Source organism: Nelumbo lutea, chromosome 1 (assembly GCF_056320005.1).
Source record: "Nelumbo lutea isolate HS-2025 chromosome 1, American lotus-T2T, whole genome shotgun sequence".
Lineage (NCBI taxonomy): Eukaryota > Viridiplantae > Streptophyta > Magnoliopsida > Proteales > Nelumbonaceae > Nelumbo > Nelumbo lutea.
In genome coordinates, this window is record NC_142684.1 from 83,018,360 (window position 1) to 83,040,003 (window position 21,644).

Below are 21,644 nucleotides of genomic sequence, written 5' to 3' on the forward strand. Positions count from 1 at the left end.
TTACAATATGTATTGGGAAAATCTACGATAGCAGAAAGACAAAGCATCAAAAGAGCTTTGACCAATCATAGAATCCCATGAATTTTGATGAATACCACATTTTTTTTGTGGCATCTAATTGGTCGCTAGTTTTATGATACCAATTGATTAGCTTTATACAATATTTTATAATATACAAAATATAAAATAAAATTTTATGCATATTATATACCATATAATATAAAATATTATACATATGTAGTATTTTATACATAAAAGATATAGACCTAGAATCAAACCTGCTCGAGCTTGGGCCCAAGCTTATGTTTTAGGCCCGAGTTCTAGGCCTAGGACATAACCTTTATCACCATAGGTGTAAGGCCCAACCCATGATCACCCCTATATTGACGGATTGATAGCTGTTTTCAAGGTCACTTGTACACTAAATACAAAGATCTAGGCAAGGGTGAGCATTGTTTGGTTAAAATCAAAATACCAAACCAAAATTTTTTAGTTTTGATTTGTTTGGTTTGGTTTTTTTTAGTTTGGTTAATTTAGTTTTATAAAATTTCAGTTTCGGTTTTGGTTTCAAGATTAGAAATTCAGTTAATCGAAAAAATCGAATTAACCAAAATTTATTATGTATAATAATATATATATATATATATATATATATATATATATATATATATATATATATATATATATATTACATTCATGTATAATATTATATATTAGTATAACATTAATAAAATTCGGTTTTAACCGAATAACCATAAACCAAACCAAAAATTTCAGTTCAGTTCAGTTTTATATTTTATATATTCGATTTATTCAATTCAGTTTTTAACCAAATAAAGCGAATGTTCACCCCTAGATATAGGGCAAGTGGCAATATTAAACAGTTAATGCCCTTCCTAGTGGTTCAAAACTTGAAACTTGAAACATTTTCTCCTTGTGCATGTTACCCCATTTGAATCAATATTGAAGTAGACCTGTTCATGGGCTGGGAAGCCCAATAGGCCAGCCTGACCCAACTTGATCTAAGTTGGGCTTGGGCTCAGGCCTAAAATATCGGGCCCAACCTTTTTCGGGTTAGGCTTAGGTTTTCTTATGAAAGTCTGGCCCGAGTCCCACTTGATAATGTATTATATTAATAAAAATATATTTTATATTATATATATATATATATAATATTTTTCTTCTCTTTTTTCAAGTAATAATAAGATCTTTAATTATTTTTTTAGATTTTGAGGTCTTTTAATATAAATAAAATAATTTTTAATTGAATTAAAAAGGGAAAAAATATATATTTTCCAAATTTTTTATCAGACTTGGGCTCTCAGGCCCGAGCTTCAAACTTTATATAAGGACTAGGCTTGGATTCAAGACCTAGGCCCAATGGTCAGGCTGGACTCGAACTCGGGTCTATACGTATTCTTTACCTGGCCCGAACCCGGTTCATGAAGAAGTCTATACTAAACCTTGCTTGCATCCTTGAGAGTTGATGGTTGGCGGTTTTATACAGGGGTTTTGATATTTTGTAAAGGGCATTTTCGACTATTAAAATGATCTGCCTAACTTCCACGATATGATGGGGATGAAACATGGGCGTTTTCAGAAATTTGGAGCATTCTATTGTCGTCCAACAAGATTCCACGATTAATGACAGCCAGTCAGCTGCTTCGATTGGATAAAGGGATAAAAAGAAGAAAGGAAGCACCAGACCAGACCTTTTGTGACGTTCTTTTCAATTTTCTTTTCTCAACATTTTAAAGGCAATTATATCTATTTATTTATTAAAAAGAAAAAGCAGGCAAAATCCCTTTCTGAAGGGGGGGCTCTGATACTGTGAGCGCTCTGGCATCAGTGACGCATGAGCTCCCCGGCGTCTTCTGTCTCTCGTTGGCACCGAAGTTCAGATTATGACGTTTTTCTACTTTCAAACTACTGAGCGATTAACACGTTAGAGAGCTCATGGTTTACACGATGAGAGTGCGCTGATTAGAAGACCACCTCTCTTAACTAAAGTCTAAAGCAGCTTTCAACTTTGATCAGCTTTTTCGAACTCGGCATTGGGAAGTTGGAACTTAATGCGAAATTGCTCCGAGTTATGACAAATCATCAGTTGTGGGGTAAAGCCGTAAAGCCCAATGGGCTTAGAGAAAGGCAAGATTCGTTGGGCCCCAACCTTTTCTCCAACATGGCCCATCCAAGCTCCATCATACACGAAACGGCGCCTCTTTAATTACAAAACCTATCTGCATATGCGCCACCATATTGACCACCCATCAATATAGGTTAAATGGATCGGACCATGTTAACTGGACTACCTTGAACTTTGAATGTGATCTTTGTTCAACGGGTCATCAGAACGCAGCACAATACCAGATTGGTTTTGTAAAGCCGGGTGTGATTTTAAAACTGGATGAAACCTGGATCGGATGGGCCACCAGCGGTTGCGGGGGTCCGATCCGGTTGACCTGGGCACATTTTTCTTGCCAAATTAAAAATCAAAACACATGCGTTTCAACTTTCAATAGGTTCGTAATTAATGTTGGCTGGTTGACTGGCTTTGGACCTGGTGGGCTACGCTAATGTCAAGCCTGTAAAGCCCATTTGTGAAAGCCCATTCTAGCCGTACATCCACGTGGGATGGAGCCCTTTTTATACCACTAGCTGCTTGAGTGCTTGAGCAGAATTTTATGCTAAAATTAAATAATAGACATGCATGACTTGCGTGTACTGTTGTTCACTTGTTTTTTGCTTCGAGTGAGAAGGTGGGAGAGAGAGAGAGAGAGAGATCAAACCATTATTCTGTATGTAGCTCTGTGTGATTTTGAACGCTAGCCTTTTTCGCTTTCCAGCTCCCTCGTCTCCAGGGTTAGGGTTTTCAGTCACTCAATTAAGCTATTATAATCTTTTCACTGTTATACTAAATCTTTTGAAATTCGGATGTATTATTTGGTGTTTAGTTGGTCGATGTTGGATTAGTCGGATTCCTGGAATTTTAACAGCTAATTACAGCGATGTTAAATTTGGACATATTCGCGTTTGCAGAAGTTGTTAAACCAATTTGCTTGCCAATGGACACTGTTTTTTGAACAATGAGAGGTTTTAGGGTTCTATGACTTCGCTTTTGCTGATTCCTCTTCCGTCCTGGGGTTCGACTCGATTTAAAATGCTCTTTTGAGTTCATTTTTGTTTAGAATTTGGATTTTCTTTGTTTTTTAGTAGCAAGTTTTGTTTGATTTGTTTACGTCCAATTCTTCTTCTATAAAATATCCGAAGTTTGGATTACTGTGGTTGAGTTGAGATCTGTAAACGTTGTTCATCGTCGTCTTCATGATTATCTTCTTCTTACTTTATCTCTTCTCTTTTGCAGATTTGAGAAGTAATGCTCAGTTAAGTTATTGGGAATTTTGCGGCACAAAGAGTTCAGGGACAAGCTTGAGTAGTCGGAGTACGAGTAGAAGATCGGCCATGGACCACTTTAGCTGGGAGATCTACGCACGGGTCTTCTTGGGGTTGATGGTGGTTTTCTCAGCATCCTTTTCTGATGGATACACTGATCCGCGAGACGGTAAACCGGATTTGACATTCATTTATTGTTTGTTTATTTTTACTTTAGATCCGCAGATTCTGAAACGTTCTAGCATTAGATGTATTTTTCACATTTGGTCTATTGCAGCATTTGTGATTCTCTACTTCTTTCCAATTGTAAATTGCTTGAAATGTTAGTAGTTCTGTATAATGATATTATTGTTTTTTCTTTTAATTTGGCAGTTTTTGCAATAAATAGCTTATATACTGCGCTGGGCAATCCTCCTCTTCCCGGATGGATTGCCAGTGGAGGAGACCCGTGCTTGGAGGCCTGGCAAGGAGTCCAATGTGTCAATTCTAATATAACCTCAATGTACGGTTACCCTACAGACACCATCTTCTAGTCACTTATGGTCCAAGAAATGTATTTAATTGGAATTTTCTTTCTTTCTTGTTTTTATTTTTTATTTTTTATTTTATTTTACAGAATACTCAATGGCGCAAATTTGGGAGGGGAACTGGGTGATAACTTAGGATCGTTTTTTTCATTGATAACCATGTAAGTGGTATCAATTTAAATCTTTGATATCGTTCCATTATCTGAGGCGTTTTGTATGCTTTTAGTGACTCTCTTGTATATTTCTTCCTTAGTTGATCTCCTGGCAGTATCAACTAATACTGTGCCAAAGCATGAGCATTAATAACCGTCTTTCCATTGATTGTATGTTTGGTGCTTACTGGTTTAATTGGCAAGCATCTGTCTTGGAGATCTTGTAGCCCAAACTCAACCTTGTAGGATGGTGAGGATCATCCTAATGGGATGCCCCTATGTTACAGTCCTGTGTGCAACCTGGAATTTTTGTATTAGTCGAATGGTCATTTTCTGCATATGCTACATATACAAGGAAAATTAGAGGAATCAAACTTCTTTGAGATAATATGCCCACTATGCCATAACTTATGTTCCAGAATATATCTAAACTTAGATGTGCCATTTTGAATTCCTTTGCTGATGTTTTGGACTACTGTTTTGAGGCAGAGATCTCAGCAACAACCACATTGGTGGCAGTATTCCATCGAATTTGCCAATTACCATGCAAAACTTGTATGTTTATCTAGCTTTTCTTTTCTGATCCCACAATATGGTAAAATCATTGAATCGTGGCCTTATGTTAAACATATGGTTTTCTTCAAATCTGGCAGTTTTCTTTCAGATAACCAGTTCACAGGAAGCATTCCTAGTACTTTATCCTCTCTGTCTCAGTTGACAGCCATGTAAGCTTGAGCTTCTGTTTTCTTTAGCTTGAGGTACACATGTAGGAGCCGTTACATTTTAACATTTTATTATAAATTTAATGGCTTATTATCTCAGGTCGCTTAACAATAATCACTTAACTGGACAAATACCAGATGCCTTTCAGGGTCTTACTCTGTTGACAAACCTGTAAGGATTCCCTGTCGTTTGAGTGGCATTTCTTTTCCATGATCAGAATGCAGGTTTTTAACTGTTAGTATACTATACTATCTTTTGCTGCAGTGATCTCTTCAATAACAATATGAGTGGTCAACTGCCTCCCTCAATGGAAAGCTTGTCATCTTTAACTACCTTGTAAGTAGGTTAATTTGATAGGAATTCTTATTTCTATGTGATTGCAATATAATGAATTTGTTGTTCTTGGTGTGTAGGCACTTGCAGAATAATCAACTATCCGGGACTCTTGATGTTTTACAAGATCTGCCTTTGAGAGATTTGTACTATTCTGAACCATTTCAATGACATTATTTTCTAGAAATTTTTTTCTCTGACATTGCTTTTAGTGTCAGAACCTTGTAACTACATTCTTCTGCCTTCATGGGTTTTGACAAAAAAAACCTTGTGCTTGTTCAACAGAAATATAGAGAATAACCTGTTCTCTGGACCTATACCTGAGAAGCTGCTGAATATTCCAAATTTCAAGTGAGCACCTTCTAATAGATAGATCCAAACTATTTTATCTTTGAAGTAAATTACTTCTCTAGTTTTTTTGTATTGTAATACTTAGGTGTGGAACTTATGTAATTTAGATACAGACATACTTCACCTTAAATATGTATCTGAAAGTGGCAAATGAAAATGGGAGTATTCAGTCACAGATGAAGATATTTAAGTCATTTTCCTAGTACCATGTGTACATACTACCAAAAGAAGTTTCTAATGCAGAAATTAGATCATCCTTGTTATTTAAGTACTTCATTGTTGGAAAGTGCATTATTTCCCTATGTTTTATGACTATTCTTTCATCCCTAGAAAAAGAAAAAGACTTTTACAGTGATGAGAAAATGATTGTGCTTGACTTAGTTGATTATTGTTAATTTTATTGTGGCCTTATCATATTACATTGGATATGTTATGCAGAAAGGATGGTAACCCTTTCAACACAACTGTTGCTCCATTGCTTCCACCTTCATCCCCACCACCTCCTTTTACTGGAGCACCATCTTCAGAAGTAACACCTGTGAATCATACAAATGGGGCTACTTCACCTGGAGGGCTGGATTCTACAGGAACAAAAAAAACTTTGACCAGAAAAAGGATTATTGGGATTTCAATTGCAGGGGTTTTAATATTTATTATATTTTTATTAGTGGTTGCTCTTCTTGCATCAAGATGTTGCAAAGAAAGGCAAGAGAATGATATATTTTCCAACAGGCATGAAGTAATGGGTACATATAAAGAGCCCAGAGAGAAGCATAAAGAGAGGCATTCAGTGGACCAACTAGACAATCAAAGAGATAAGGGTAAGCTTTTTAATAGTTAATGTTTTGGCTTCCGTTTCTTCACCTTCTATTAACAGGTTATTGAAATTTTATGAACAGTGCCAAAAGAAGCAGTTGTAAGGCCAAAAGATGAACATGAGATTGATGCTAGAAGAGTGACTGCGGTTCCTAGAATGAAGGACAATAATGAGACAGATATTAAAAGAATGGACGAGGTTCCAAAGAAAAAGGAGGACCATGAGATAGATATGTCTGGTATAGATATGATTTTAATGCCACCACCACCACCACCACCACCACCTCCTCCTCCTCCTCCTCCTCCCCCTCCCCCTCTCCCTCTTATTGAGAAGGTCATTGTGAACCCTATTGTGCCCCCCAGAAAATTGAACCCACTAACTTCTGTAAGATCTTTCACCATTGCGTCACTTCAGCAATATACAAACAGCTTTTCTCAAGAAAATCTCATTGGAGGTGGCATGTTAGGCAGTGTTTATCGAGCAGAGCTTCCTGATGGAAAGGTATAAAACTCTTGGATTCACAGAACTGATTAAATGGAAACTACCAACTTGTTGTTTAATTAAATGAAGGCATACTTAAATTGGTCCTTTATGTTAAATTTCATTGGAAGTTTTGATGTCATGGTGAGAAGTTTATGTTTGGATTGTTTCTTTACAAATCAAGGTTGTGCCCCCCTCCCCTCCATTTTTTTCTTCTTTTTATCATTTGCAGAGAAACCTAACTCCTAAATCCTTCTAACATGCTAGCTTTCATTTTAGTAGTCCCATTTAGATGCATAGGTGATGGTACATCTCTTTCTATATACCATCAACCCACCAAAGGAAAGCACAGTAAGGTATATAGATAAAATTTTCAATTTTTATATTGATCTTCCTCTGTTAAGTGAACATATTAAAGTTCCCTCTTCTATTTTTTAATAGGTTCTAATTGAGCTAGACAAAGGACTTTTGAAGTAGCAAGAGAATTTCTTGATACTTGATTCAATTATTCTCTGTGTTTTATTTGAGCAAAACCATACTGTTTTCTATGTTGCCTTTATACTTGTGTGCTTTATCTAGATGGTTGTCAAACTTTAGATCTCCCTAGATGTCAAAATATAAGTTCTGTTTGTGGATGTATTAGTGTGAACTTTACTCTATTAATTTTGTTATTCCATATGCTGACACATATTCTTTTCACTCTCAATGTTTCTCTAGCTACTGGCAATCAAGAAACTAGATAATCCAGCTTCTAAGAATCAGAAGGATGAGGAATTTCTTGAGTTGGTTTTGAGTATCTCTAAGCTTGAACATGCTAATGTTGTCAAGCTTGAGGGTTACTGTGCAGAGCATGGACAACGACTTCTCGTTTATGAATACTGCAGTAATGGAACACTCCATGATGCCCTACATTCTGATGATGAACTGAATAGAAAACTTTCATGGAATGCCCGCATTCGAATAGCACTTGGAGCTGCAAGGGCTCTAGAGTAAGTAGAGGTCCCAGTTTACCACTTAGGCTAAGTTTGGAAGGAGCGCAAATACAAATATGTAGAGTACAAAACCTTGCATTTTGTATTATTTCGTATGCATTTGCACTGTACATATTTGTACTCTTTCCAAACTGAGCCTCAAGACTGACTTTGTTTTATTTTCATAGGTATTTTGAAGGAATTTAAGATTTTTTTTAGAATTAAATGAATGATAATGTCAGGATGGCAGCTTGTTGAACAAGCTGTCCTGTCTATTTGTTCTATGTAGTGTGTCATTGGAAATTTTTTACATTGGACCCATCAAATAAAAAGAACCTGCACCTCTGTCTATCTGCTTATGTGCATACTAGGAACCAGAGAAAGCTGCTTTTACGTATTCACCCATCCTTAGATGATTATTCCACTTTAATATCAGTGTTTTAAAAGTGAGAGGTTCAAGAAAAGCACAACGGCCTTCTAGTGCCCAAGGCAAGGCATGTGCCAAGTAGACCTGTTCAGGGGCTGGCCCAGTCCAGCCTGTTCTAAACTGGTCTTGGACAAAGTTTTAAGCCCGTGGGCTTGGGCTTGGGCTTGGGCTTGGGCTCTAAACATCGGGCCTGACTACTTTTCAGGCTGGGCTCTAGCTTTCCCAAATAATCTTGGCCCAAGCCCAAGCCCGACTCGGTAATATTATATATAATAAAAATATAATACATATTATATAATAATAAAATGAGTAGTGAAAAAAGTATTACATATGCTATAATATATAATTAATATAATGTAAAATACCTATCTAGATCGGGCTTCGGGCTTTATGCAGGGCTGGGCTTGGGCTTGGGCCTAGTTATTTTCTGTTTATAAAGAGGCAAAGCCCCAGCCTGAACCCAGCCTGTGAACAGGTCTAGTGCCAAGACAAAGCTAGGCACCAATTTTTGAAAAAATAAAAATCTCAAACATATGAAAAAAATGAAAAACCTTAATTTTGAAAGGAATTAAATGCTTTAAAAATCTCACTGGCTGCAGCTGCAACCAAAATACATTAGCCTAACATATAAGATAATTCAAAGTGAAATAAAAAAATCAGATGTGCATTGTACCAAGGTGCTTCAAGCACTAACAATTCAGGCATGACATTTCAACTTACAACATGTTTGTCCATCTCTTAGTTGCATTACTAGTCTGGTGTTAGATGTTTTCCATTCCCAAACTAAGAGGCTGGGGCCTTTATGGAGGTGGAGGGCCATGCGGAGGTTTGGAGCAAGCACTGTTCACTTGAAGTTTTAGTGCACACTAACACACATAAAGATTAATTGTATTGTTGTTTCTTCTCTAGTGGAAATCTTGCCATCTAAGATCCTATTTGTAACAAATAGGGTTTCAGGTATTCAAAAAGCTTAAAAGTTAATAGACCATTACTAGTGCACAAACACCAATAAAAGGTAATTTATATATTAATAGACCATCATAGAGGCATAAAATACATAAAAAATGTATAAAAAGTAACAAAACATGGAACTTATAAAGGGTGCATGCCTAAGCAAAGGTGCAAGGCACACCAGATGCATGCCTTGAAATGTGCCCAAGTGCCTTGCGTAAGTGTAGGTGCTCGTTTTGGAACACTATTAATTTGTATGTTTATAGAGCTAAATGTTAATGTTGTCCTTTTGTTCTATTTGTGAAGGTACCTGCATGAGGTTTGCCAACCACCTGTTGTACATAGGAATTTCAAGTCTGGCAATGTTCTTCTTGATGATGAACTTGCAGTACATGTCTCTGATTGTGGTTTGGCTTCTCTAATATCATCCAGTGCTGTTAGTCAGGTAAATCAATATTCTTAGAATTTCAAGGTCTATTTCTTCTTATTTATGCATATTTGACCTGTTGACCTGTATTTGGAAATGTTGATTGGAGTGGGAATCTGCTTTTCCATTTCCAAATTTGGCTTAATGGAGTTGATAGTAAGACAATTAAGTTGAGTGGACATATAAATAGACGCAATATAACCGTATAAACAGTACAGTCAAACACACCAGGGAGAGAGATGATTAATATGAAGGTCAGGGACACTGGATACACTATTGAAAAAAGCAAAAGAAAGGATGACAGCAGGAATTGATGAATATCATTTTAGACGAGTGGAGAAGTTATCCTCCCTGGCCCATGCTGTACATATACTTCCTAGGAAATTATGACCTACCATATTGGTGGCACCCATCAAGAAATTCTTTCAGAGGGTGAACAAGTTTTGTGATTTCAGTCATCTGGCCTATGGTATTATTTCTGGATTGTTGGTCTATGTTCTTATTTGTTCAGGCTATCAACAGAAATATGATGACTCTCATGTCTAAGCTTGTCCAATTTGATTAAACTTGGGCTAGGAGATCTCCATGATATGATGTGTCAAATAGCTGGTTAGCCCTCTGTGCACCAAATATGTGGTACAAGCCATGGGGAAAGCCACCTGTGCTTGGACTATTACCCTTAGTGGATGTATCCATCCCAAAAGAATCCAGTTCAAACAAACAAGCTTGAAAAATCAAATTTCATTTTTATTTTTCATCTACTTTTATGTTTGTTCTTTGGATCTTCCATAAACTTGGATAAGGTATGCAAGATGGTCATTTTGGACATCCCATCCAAGGGTGTGAAAGATCTCCATTTTTTGTTAACTTGATGCTTGACTCTTACACAATCTAATTGGTCATGTCGTGAAGTTAAAACCAATTCTTTATTATAGGCTTAAGTCAGAAAGATGGGGAAAAGTCACATCCATAGCAGTCCAAGTTGGGGTGTAGGGTCAAAATTACGTTTGAGTTCTTTCGCAACTTTTACTGATACTGTCATTATTTATTCTCAGTTATCAGGACAGCTTCTATCAGCTTATGGGTATGGTGCTCCAGAGTTTGAATCTGGGATTTATACTTACCAAAGTGATGTTTACAGCTTTGGAGTTGTAATGTTAGAACTTCTTACAGGGAGAAAGTCTTATGACAGGTTAGAAATGTACATCTAAACTTGTTGGCTTTGCTTTGTTTTTCTTTTCTTTTTTTTTTTTGTAATGGCTACTTGTTCTCTTCTTAAAACAATATGGACAGGTCATGGCCTCGTGGAGAGCAACATTTGGCAAGATGGGCCATTAACCAACTCCATGATATTGATGCATTGTCAAGGATGGTTGATCCTTCCCTCAATGGAGCTTACCCTGCCAAATCGTTGTCACGTTTTGCAGACATTATTTCCCTTTGTATCCAGGTGACCGCCTTGTTGTATCCTTTCCTTAGACTTTTTTTCCAACATATAATTGTAGGTTTTATTTTTATTTTTATTTTTATTGAGGCAGTTTACCTTCTAAAATGGAACTCTGCCATTGTTAAGTTTGTCTTACACTGCTAATACCAAGCCTGGATGGAGAGGTTGTTTCAGGTTGGAAACTGGCACTAAAACCTTTTTTGCCAAACTCTTATAAACATGGATCCTGATTTTTGCCATTTCATGGCACATTAGCAAAGTGGAATGGTGGAACAAGATTCATCTAACCCCATATAGTTGGGACAAGGCTTGGTTGAGTGGAGGATATGGATATAACCCATGGAACTTTCTTGGATGAAGTGACCATTCTCAGACCAAACTTATCTTCTCTGCTTGACACCCTCAGATTTTACCACTGCACCAAGAAGCAGTTCCTTTTCTAAAATTTCCTTTGAAGGCTAACTTTTTGTAAAGGGAAGTGATCAGGGCACTTCCCTAGTGAAAAAAATAAAGAAACAGCAGTTGGTCACAAAGAAAGCCAAAATGAGGGGCTATTTTTTATCTTTTAGTGCATGTACTTCTTGAATGATGATTTGGGGTGGGCCCCTTTATAAAAATGGGATGTGCCCAAATCACTTCCCTTTTTAAATTGGTTATATTAAAAAGGTGAACAGTTTGACAAGGGAAATGTGACAGCATCTCTGTTTTCTGTTTTGAATTGCTAATATTTTCTTGCATGTTGATACATTTGATCATTACTCTGTCCCTTTTTTATTTACATTTTTGTCATTCAGGGGAAATGAACGCATCTTACACTAAAATCTATTTTTTGCAGCCTGAGCCAGAATTCAGGCCCCCGATGTCTGAAATTGTTCAGGATCTCTTACACATGGTACAGAGGGAACCCCCCAATAAGAGGCCTAATGGGGACTGATTTGAGTTATAAAATGAGCATTTGAGCAATGGAGGTGTCAACTTAAGAATGGTACGCAGGTATTATCTGCTTGAAACGGTCGTTCAAGAGGCATTTTCAAGTGCCAACAGCTGCTAACCTGCTGCACTCATTAACAATTCATACTCCGAAAGGGTGTTTGGAAGCACGCTCTGGGGTAGCCTGCTACAAAATTGTATGAACCCCTCCGGCTTTGTCGACTCTCTGGCTGGATCGATCATTTTTTTTGGTAAAGGATCGATGTTCATTGGATTAGGCAGGATTGGTTTGTGAAACATAGCTGTGCTAATTCAATTATTTGTTATTGTTATTATTGTTACTACTATTATTTGTGATTAATTGTTGTCAACAGAAATTCTTGTATAATAATACCATGCTTCAGTTTCTTTTTGAAAAGTAAAATAATGCTCTATTGTTTTCGTTCTTCCTATTTTTCTTCTTTTTATTTCAAATGGTCTCGCTTTCATTTCTTTGATTACATACCCGCAGATGCCCAATTTATATACAACAGGATAATGGAAAATACTTTCGCTATTGGAAAGTTTGGAAATCATGGCTGCCACATGGGATATTGCTATTCAACTTCCTACCCATCTCCTATCTCAAGCTAGAAATAAACTTGATCCACTTTATTTTAGATGGTTAGAAGAAATTTTGACTGATCAATCTGGATCAAGTGGAATTGTGTGCTATTCTCTGTGGTCCTTATCTTGTTTCATCCCAGTAAGATAATTTCAGTCCATCTACGCCTTCAAGCACTGTAACTAGGCATCTCAATTCTATCCGATTCTGACATGAAGACTGGTGAAGGTTGCTTCCCTTGACCCTTTTAATAGGACAAATGTAATGGGCACCATTTTCTGTCAGGAGTTTCGGTTGTGAATTTTATGCTTTTTATCAGAGTTTGCCATAAAAACTCTTAATTTTGATATCCATTTAATCATTTTACTGCTGCTTTTGATGATCACGCATTACGGCCAAAGGAGAGGAAGCCCAAACTACCGCTATTTTTACCTATGCCTGCTAGAAATGCAGATTTCACCAGCAAGGCAGAACTTCCTTAATTTTGGTTACCTGGCCAAGCGATAACATCCACTATTAATGCCATTGGTTTGGTAGAGTTCGTGGGGGTGTTCATGGGCATCCTTTGTAATGATTGTCAGTGTCTACACAAGGTCAGTTTCATGGGTCATGCATGGTTTTGAAACACAGTAATCCGAGTTTAGAAGTCAGAACACAGTTTTTACATCTGAAAGCGAACCTGGCATGTGCCAGTGAGCACTTAGACATACTGGTTCCATCAATAATTTTGTTGGGTTCTGCTGAATTGAAAGGTTTATGTCAAAACAAGCAAAGAAAAAAAATATAAATCATGATCTTTTGGAGTCTGGAGCATTTCCTTTTGATTCTCTGGTACCTACTCTGTCTTCTCTTTTAATGGCTTGGCTTTTGCGTGGATGCTTTAGCTTAGGGGCCTTAGGACATGGAGGTTACGCAGTTCCAACAACCCATGAGAGAACAAATAGAGAGCAGTAGAACACGTTCCAAAACGAGTTGGTCGAAATAGAACTCGTAGCTACTGCAAACTTAGAAATGTCGCATCTACATTAAATAATATTTAATTTCTTTATTTTATCTATTTTAAGGTATTATGTAATTTCTTTATTTTATCTATTTTATTTGTTTTTAAATAATATTTAAAATATTATTTAGTTATTATTTTTTAATATTTAAGATATTTAAAATTAGTTATTTACAATATTATTTATATTTTTAAATAATATAATTATTTAGTTATTTTAATATTACTTATTTATTGAATTTTATTATCCATAAAATTATAAAGGTATACTATTATTACACAATTTCATTATTAATTTTGTAAGATATAAAATTATTATTAATTCAAATATTATGAAATCTATTGTAACAATTTTCTAATTTTAATAAAATTTTAAGTTTATTACATAATTTCGTTATTTTAGCTATTTAAAATTTTGTTATTTAAATATTTAAAAAAATTAAAATATTTAAGATTTTTCATTATTTAAGTTTTATTTATTTTAAAGCCATTACATAATATTAAATACTTTGTTATTTATAATATTTAGTTATTGAAAATTTTAACAATATTTTTTATTTTATATTTTTATTATTTGAATAATTCATAAAATTATAATTTATATTGTTAGTAAATAATTTTGCTATGAATTTCATAAAATTATAAAACTATTAATGATATGAATATTATTAAATCTATGATATTTTTTGTGTTTTTAATAAATATTTTAAAGTTATTACATAATTTCATTATAATATTTAAATAATTCTTAAATTTTTTAATTCAAACTTTTCTTTTCATAGCCATAGATGAAAAGTGGGGGATAGGATAAATACGAATTTAAAATAATTTATGGGAGAAACTCTCTACTAAATTAGAGATAACTTAGGGGATAATTAGGACTTATATATAATTTAGGAGATAAATAGGAATTATAGATAATTTAGGAGAAAGTGGGAGATAGTGATGCCACTTGGGTACATTATATTAGATTTTGGTATAACAAAAGGGATAAACATAAAAGAAAGGGAGATAGACTAGATATGTTAAAATGTCAAAATGAGAAAGGGAGAAAAGAATGATAAGGTGTAGCAAAAAAGGTAAAAGTAATAGGGGGTGGGAGTTCACGATTGAGATAATACATGACACTTTCCTTTAGTATATTTATATAGATTATTCAACATCGTATAGTATAAGGGATTTTTTTTTTTTCTCTACTCATCCTAGGAGTTATCATTTTCTATGAATTCTGTGCCCCTTGTTATAAACCAAATGTTAGATGGCTGAAGATGAACATTGACGGTGCTATTGTAACCAATAAGGCTGGGGCTGGTTTTGTGCTCCGTGACTCTATGGCCGTACTCATTTTCTCAAGAGAAGTTCCTCTTTCTGCCAACTGAAGGTTGGGCTTTGATATTCGAAACTGAGATGAATACAATCATCTTTTCCTCTAAAAAAAATTTCTTGACATGTCAAAAGTTGTTTGGAGTTGAAGGAAATTTCCACTTAGTCCCATCTCATCTATTCCAGAAGCGGAAATGAATAAAAAATGGTGGTCGACCTAAGACCTTAGAAGAGGTCTGCAGTGGATCCACGTGGCACGTGCACATTTTTCGTGTGGCAAATGGCAACAGTAACCCTTTCCACTTGTCAAACCATCCTTTTCTAATTTTTGTTTGATACCCAAGAATCTCTCTTGGGTTGGGACGACGATGGTCCATATGTTAACTTTACATAATACATAAACGGTGGGGACTGGGGACTAGGAAGTTGGGACTGCACCGTGTGGGAAGGACTAAGGAGCAGGCCACAGCCCACAGGCGTTGGCTCCAAATTTCTCCCCTTTGAATCTTGAGAGTTGAGACACCGACCCAGAGTTCGCTTCTCTTCTGTCAAACAATGTTTCTTTTTTCTTTTGTTTTTTCAAGGGAAAGAAAGAGGATTGAAATGGGCAGGGGGACGGAATCAAGGCAACCATCATTCTTCTTCTTCTCTTCCAACTTCCAAGTGACCAAGTTCCAACTAGGTGGGCTGGACTCCAAAATCATGTTTATGGGCCATTGGGCCATAATCTAAGAATCGTTGCATAATGAGCTAATCTTAACCGTCCAGACATGATCTTGACAGAGGGATCCGTTAATGTATGGGATATACACGGCACAGAACTTGTAAATCTGTAACAACCGAACGGGGCCCCACATTTCGCCAAGACGATCAGAATTCAGAAACCCACCGTCCAAACTATTTGCTGGTCACAGGGTCAATTTAAGCTCTTTTGAAAACAATGCAAGAATCAGATGGTCTAAAGACGAAAATCTGATTTTGGTCCTCTCTAATGTTGGAATCCATCGAATCATGGTCCCTGATCTTCTGAGCACTTGCAACGTGGTAAAGTCTGAGGCCGCAAGATCACAATTAGCAGTCTCTGTGTGCTCAGACCCCAGAAAATCCCAAATCCCCAATAGATATAAAGGCCATTTTGGATCTTGTCGAAAGAAATTTAAATCAAAGTTTTACATTTTAGTCAGGAACGGACGGCCAAAGATCATCAGCATTTTAGAAGAAACGCGTCTAGAAAATTTAATAAAAAAAGGTAAATTATAAAGACTTTATAAAAAGAGCTCTTGCGGTTAAATTTTCAAATTATTTTTTTCTTATTTATTTAAACAATTTATGATTTAATTAATACTTTAAATATAATATTAAAGTCCATTCAGTTGTTCTTATAAATACTTACAGATTTTTTATTGAATTTAACATTCAAATGAAATGATAGAGGTTTTTTTATGATAGATATAAATTTAAAATTTAATTTGGTTTTTTTAATTTATTAATAAAAAGAGTAAACAATATGTATATTTGATGATGAGAGACATTCATATTAATAAAATGAAATAAGAATTTAAAGAAAATTATTTTTTATATTAGTAAAATGATTCTTGATATTTTAATCGATTTCATTAGAAGAAGATGAAGATGTTTTGGGGTTAATTTAGGATTTAAGAGAGAAGGAATAGGAAAAAAGGAGAGTTCAGATAGATATAAGGCATTCCGCTATCGCAAATTAAAAGTTCAGGGATAGGAATAATTGTCCTGACCAAGGTTTTTAAATTGGATTGGATAGGGAACTATTTTTAGGTTCGATTTGACTGTTCTGATAAAAAATAAAAAATAAAAAATTAAAAAATATTAAAATCTAAAAAAAACGGCCAAAAACTGTTTTTAGATTGAACAATTTGACCGCTTAAATCAATGGTTTACTAACTAAATCAACCATTTTTAGCCAAATAATGGTTTTGGGATAAAACATAATTCATCAGGTGACCGATTCCTGATTTTACCGATCCGACCGTCCTGTCCGGTCCGGTTTTGAAAGCATTGGTCCTGATCCATAGGACGGGGGGCTTGTAGTTGTAATGTAGGACAATATGCGTATGCCGCGACGCGTGCAATCACACCAGGACCTTAAACAGATAAAATCGCGGGGACAGGCATGTCATTTTAGAAAAAAGAAAAGGACTTTGGGATAGTAGGCGAGGCGATGAAGTATTAAAGCCAAAGCTCAATAGGCAATTACACATCTAGTCACCACCAATCACCCTCCAACACCAAGCACTCCAAGCCAGGCAAAACCCCGGCTGCCCTTTCCTTCTAATTTCTGCTCTCTGTCTTTCCCTTTTTCTCTTCATTAATTCGTTTTATTTTATTTCTCGTGTTCGACCCACCAGCAGTTTGGAACACGTCAACCCATCCTCCTCTCGTACCTATTCTTCTATACATCTTAAAATGCGAAAAATTAGAGAACCCAAAACCACCTTCAAAAAACCACTCTCGAATCTCCCCCTTCCCTGTACCACCCCATTACCCTTCCAAAAAGCGGTTTTCTGCTCGCTCATCTTTCTTCCCGTGCGTGAGCGTCTCAAAGCGGGTTTATTTGGTCGCACGGGGACCCCTTTTGTTGGTGGTTCATGGTTGTCTCTATTTTGGGATTATCTTGAAAGGAAAGAAACGACGTCGGAAGGGACGACGACGAAGACGACGACTAGGACTCATTCAGAGAAGAAGGGAGATAGGGTTGATCGAGGGGGCAAAGGTGCATACATACACGTGAAGGGCTGCGATGGAATCAGAAAGGATGGCAGACACGGAGATGATGGCGATGGTGAGGTGGGGTACATGGGAGGAGCTCGTCCTCGGGAGCGCCGTTCTCCGGCACGGGACCCAAGACTGGGAAGCCGTTGCTGCAGAGCTCCAAGCTCGGACCCTCTATCCCTATTGTTTCACCGCCGAGGTTATTTTCTGGCCGATTTCTCACCGGTGTTATTACTCGCCTGTTCTATTCGGTTTTCTTCCTCGTCCTCGTATTTTTTCGGAGTTTCGAAAATTTCCTGTATTTTCCCCTTATTATTTTTTTGTTTATAGATTCAGATAGAGGAAAATCATTTCTCTTTTGGATTCTTTTCCGGAAATTGTTTTTTCCCCTGCAACTTTATAGAACAGTTCTTTATTCCCACACAAAAAGAAAAAAAAACACAATAATTGTTTCGTATATTTTATTTGCTTGTATAAAGGGGCAAATTGGGAAGATTTTACCTGTCGGGTGACACGTATCGCTTTTTTGTTCGTATTTTACAAGAATCGCGTATTTATCTTATCCACAGATTAGTACTCTTTTACTAGCGGATACGGATTTTGTATGTATACATGGAAATTTCTCGATTCTAATTGACACGAATGCCCTTCTTTACGTATGGTTTTGAAGGAAAAAGAAAAGTAGAAAAACAAAAGTAACAAATTAACAATTGGAGCTATGCCTTCAAATTCCCCATAGTAGCCATTTAAATTTCACATATATTTTGCCTCTTTTACTTTCCCATGGGTGAAAGCCAAATACGCTTTTACTTTTCCATCAATAAAGCATATTTATTACGCTTTGGCCCCATCAATAAAAAATCCTACCTCCGCCCCTGGTTGTCTATTCTTACTTTTTCCATACACACACCGACGTTTTGCCGGATAATGTTCGTGATTCTTGACGCGATATCGACGCCGTTTAATCGGACGTATAGCGAAACTCTTTCAGCTTTTTACATTGAGGTCCGTTCTTTCTTTGCTATTTGCTAATAATAAAAAACAGACACATCTAAAATTAAAATTACTTTTTTCTTTTTGCTTTTTGCCTTTCGACCTGAATTAACAAAAATGTAATTTCTGCTTTGCAGGTTTGTAAAGCCAAATACGAGGACTTACAAGAGCGTTATTATGGCTGCACGTGAGGACCAAATATTTATTATTTAATTATTTATGTATTTAAAATTTATATTATTTTCTTTTCGATAATTTTGGTTATTTTATTGCTTGGATCTGATTTGCCAAGTGTTTCTGCTTCTTATAAAATGGCAATTTGGTTGAAAACATTCCAAAATTCCTAAACTTCCCCTTATGGAATCATATTATTAACTGTTCATTATTTTTTTTCCTTGTCATCAGAGGCTGGTTCGAAGAACTCCGAAAGCAACGCGTTGCCGAATTGAAGCGAGAGTTGGAGAAATCCGAAGACTCGATTGGGTCAGTGCCCAGTTGTTGGTTTGGTATTCTTTTCTTGATGACTTTTTCCTACTTAGAAAAAGAAAATTCTGTATTTGGAATTCTTCTTATTTTTGGTAAATGTATCGGAAGTTCCTCGCTTTTGAGTGACAACAATGCCCATGGTTTTTTTCCGTTTTTCTCCTTTTATGTGCTCCCTGCCCTGCCTCGTGTAATTGCCATATCTGTCTGGTGTAAGACCGTAATGGGTTATGAGACACGTGTAATTGCCTTAATATTCCTTCTTCAAAACAATGGGACCCTATGAAGGACACGTGTACTTTGCAAAGCGAATGCTGACGTCGATTGTGGGACCTCGTGTTTCAGTTCTCTGGAATCAAAGCTTAAAAGCCTGAAAGCCGAGAGACGAGAAGACCGCCACACCGACTATGACTCCAGTCGGACAGAATCACCGGTGACGTTGGGAAACTCAGTGGGAGTCGAATTCTCGGGCAAAGAAACGTCATCCAAGGACGGATTATCCGTGGGTAGCTTCACAGAGGAAACCCCTACAAATTGGTCTCTTGAACACAAGGACCCAACTGTCGTGTCAGCTCAAGAGGCTGATGACGTGAACCCAGTGTCATTCGAGGACTCGGAGAGAGACCGGAAGAAGAACACCGTCAACAAACCCGAGATCACCGTTGGAGCTGACCGAGGGGGGAACTTGAGAAAGAGGAGAGGGAAGAGGAAGAGGAAGGAATGTGGCGGTGGTAGCAAGGATGTCAAGGAAGGCAGCGTTGGGGAGAATGACGTATTGAGCTCCGCCGATGCTGCGGCTGTTGCAGTTCCGGATAAGGAAGAATCGACGAGAGACTGCAACCGGTGCGTCAGATCAACCTACGACGGGGCGGATGTTGCTGACCTCATTGGAATCTTTAACTCCATTGTGGAGAATGATTGTGCTTCAACGTTTCGACGCCGACTCGACAGCCAGGTAAGCATCGGTTCTTCGGTCTTTTTCTTGGTTGACTTCATCAGCTCTTTGATGAACGGTGTGGAAGCCATCAAGTATCATCTGCCTTACCTTGTGGTTTAGGTATCGTAGCTGACGCCCTTGGGCCCACCCATTTCCAATGCCGTTCAGTTTGTTTGTTGCCTTATTTTGGTGGCTCAGGAAAATTCTGTTGAATGACTAAAATGCCCTTATTTTATCATTAATTGTTTTTTTTTTCAGTGGCGGAAATTCATTTGCGTCTGAAATTTTACGTTGTTTTACATGAAAATAACAGAGGCGATCGAGATACAAGAGAACTGTCCGGCGACACCTAGATTTCGACACAATAAGATCACGAATCATCGAGCGTTCGATCACGTCGACCAAAGAGCTCTTCCGGGATTTGCTTCTGCTCGCTAACAACGCTGCGGTCTTTTACCCCAAGAACACACGCCAATACAAGTCAGCTCTCGCCCTCAGAGAGCTGGCCAAGATAACATTCCGGCCATACCTTAGGGATTTTGGCCGAGAGCCTAGCAGTTCGGCTTCGGAAGCCCCCGCGCTCCTCGCGGAAGTTCCGACGCTTAACCCGCCGGTAAAGCCTCGGAGCGCGCGTCCTTGTAACCGCAAAGGTACCGGAAAAGTCGCGGGTTCAGAAAAACCAATCGCGGAGACGACTCCGTCGAGGGAAAGCAAGAAAGCCTCGGATGCTACTTCTCCGGTGGAATCGTTAGCGATGACGAAGAAAGGAGTTGGCCGACCGGCGAAGGTTGGACGTGGAAGTTCTCGAAAACGGACGGAAAATCTGTCCAAAGGAAGGAAGAGGACCCGCAGAAGTTAACGGCGTCAGGTCCTTTTTCTTAATTTTTCCAATTTTTTGAGTTACCTTTTTTCTCCGGTGTATAAATTTCGTAGGAATATACTTAGTATTATTTTTTCCTGTAACCCTTTTTTTCACAAGTAGCAAAAAGTTGTATAGTTACTGGCTTGCTGCCTTACTGCGGGTTAAAAGGACAGGGAATCGTATTTCTTTTAGCTGGTGCCTGGTGTTGATGGAATAGGATTCACGAAAAGAAAAGAAGAAAAACCAACTGAAAACCACATCTCAATCGGTACTTCGTATTTGGTTTTGATATTGAAAGTGAGAGAGAAACAGAAAGTTGAGGGAAAGTTCTAAGTAATTTTAGAAAATTTGTTGAGAATTTTCACTCAATTTTCTGACTGTCTTATTTTCTATGAAACCAAACACACCCTGGGTATATGATATTTCCCATTTTCCCATGCTTTAAACTGTTGCGCAGTGCAAGTGTCAAGTGGTGACTGTAATGGCGGTGTAAAGATGTGTAAAATATTGTCCAGGCTACCCCAAAAATTCAGTATCTGAGAGATACGACCACGGACTTGTGGACTATGGGTTATATTAGGACTGTTGGACTACAAATCGGCCATGTCTAGTTTGCAGTAGAGTAGATTCGGCTGACCTGACTTGTCTATAGAACCTTTTTCATGTATTGGGCCCAGGGCTGACCTGACTATGGGTTATACTAGAAGCTGTAATCAACCTATTTGAACTTTGCCTCAGTTTTTAGAATTTCAAGCTGAGCCTGAA

General features: G+C 37.2%; 2 protein-coding genes across 6 annotated transcripts; both read left to right on the plus strand.

Moving 5' to 3' along the window:
* The first annotated feature begins 2,667 nt into the window (after window positions 1–2,667).
* On the plus strand, window positions 2,668–12,375 carry LOC148875757 (protein STRUBBELIG-RECEPTOR FAMILY 3-like). Of its 2 annotated transcripts, none has more exons than XM_088965276.1 (17): window positions 2,668–2,862; window positions 3,365–3,562; window positions 3,766–3,895; window positions 4,010–4,081; window positions 4,562–4,627; window positions 4,726–4,797; window positions 4,895–4,966; window positions 5,060–5,131; window positions 5,209–5,274; window positions 5,414–5,479; window positions 5,918–6,300; window positions 6,379–6,797; window positions 7,494–7,765; window positions 9,432–9,570; window positions 10,608–10,744; window positions 10,846–11,002; window positions 11,835–12,375. In XM_088965276.1, the coding sequence occupies exons 2-17, from the start codon at window positions 3,463–3,465 to the stop codon at window positions 11,931–11,933; spliced, it is 2,322 nt and encodes a 773-aa protein (XP_088821402.1). In that variant the 5' UTR covers window positions 2,668–2,862; window positions 3,365–3,462; the 3' UTR covers window positions 11,934–12,375. The 2 variants fall into 2 exon arrangements, with proteins under 2 accessions (XP_088821402.1, XP_088821401.1); XM_088965275.1 differs by having other exon boundaries at window positions 2,776–3,143.
* Window positions 12,376–17,091: 4,716 nt separating this feature from the next.
* Window positions 17,092–21,070, plus strand: LOC148875758 (uncharacterized). Of its 4 annotated transcripts, none has more exons than XM_088965280.1 (5): window positions 17,092–17,803; window positions 18,735–18,784; window positions 19,003–19,080; window positions 19,426–20,035; window positions 20,276–21,070. In XM_088965280.1, exons 1-5 carry the CDS (start codon window positions 17,633–17,635, stop codon window positions 20,297–20,299), a joined length of 933 nt encoding a protein of 310 aa, XP_088821406.1. In that variant the 5' UTR covers window positions 17,092–17,632; the 3' UTR covers window positions 20,300–21,070. The 4 variants fall into 4 exon arrangements, with proteins under 4 accessions (XP_088821406.1, XP_088821403.1, XP_088821404.1 ...); XM_088965277.1 differs by having other exon boundaries at window positions 20,331–21,070; XM_088965278.1 differs by having other exon boundaries at window positions 17,242–18,609; window positions 20,331–21,070.
* Window positions 21,071–21,644: the final 574 nt, after the last annotated feature.

Excerpts from the sequence above, each read along its gene's own strand:
- LOC148875757 (XM_088965275.1), top strand. The coding sequence starts at position 3,107 with ATGACTTCGCTTTTGCTGATTCCTCTTCCGTCCTGGG. Across the intron at positions 4,967-5,059 it reads CTTACTCTGTTGACAAACCT|TGATCTCTTCAATAACAATA; the intron begins GTAAGGATTCCC and ends CTTTTGCTGCAG. Across the intron at positions 10,745-10,845 it reads GGGAGAAAGTCTTATGACAG|GTCATGGCCTCGTGGAGAGC; the intron begins GTTAGAAATGTA and ends CAATATGGACAG.
- LOC148875758 (XM_088965278.1), top strand. The coding sequence starts at position 18,388 with ATGGGTGAAAGCCAAATACGCTTTTACTTTTCCATCAATAAAGCATAT. Across the intron at positions 19,081-19,425 it reads AAATCCGAAGACTCGATTGG|TTCTCTGGAATCAAAGCTTA; the intron begins GTCAGTGCCCAG and ends CTCGTGTTTCAG. Across the intron at positions 20,036-20,330 it reads GACGCCGACTCGACAGCCAG|AGGCGATCGAGATACAAGAG; the intron begins GTAAGCATCGGT and ends TGAAAATAACAG.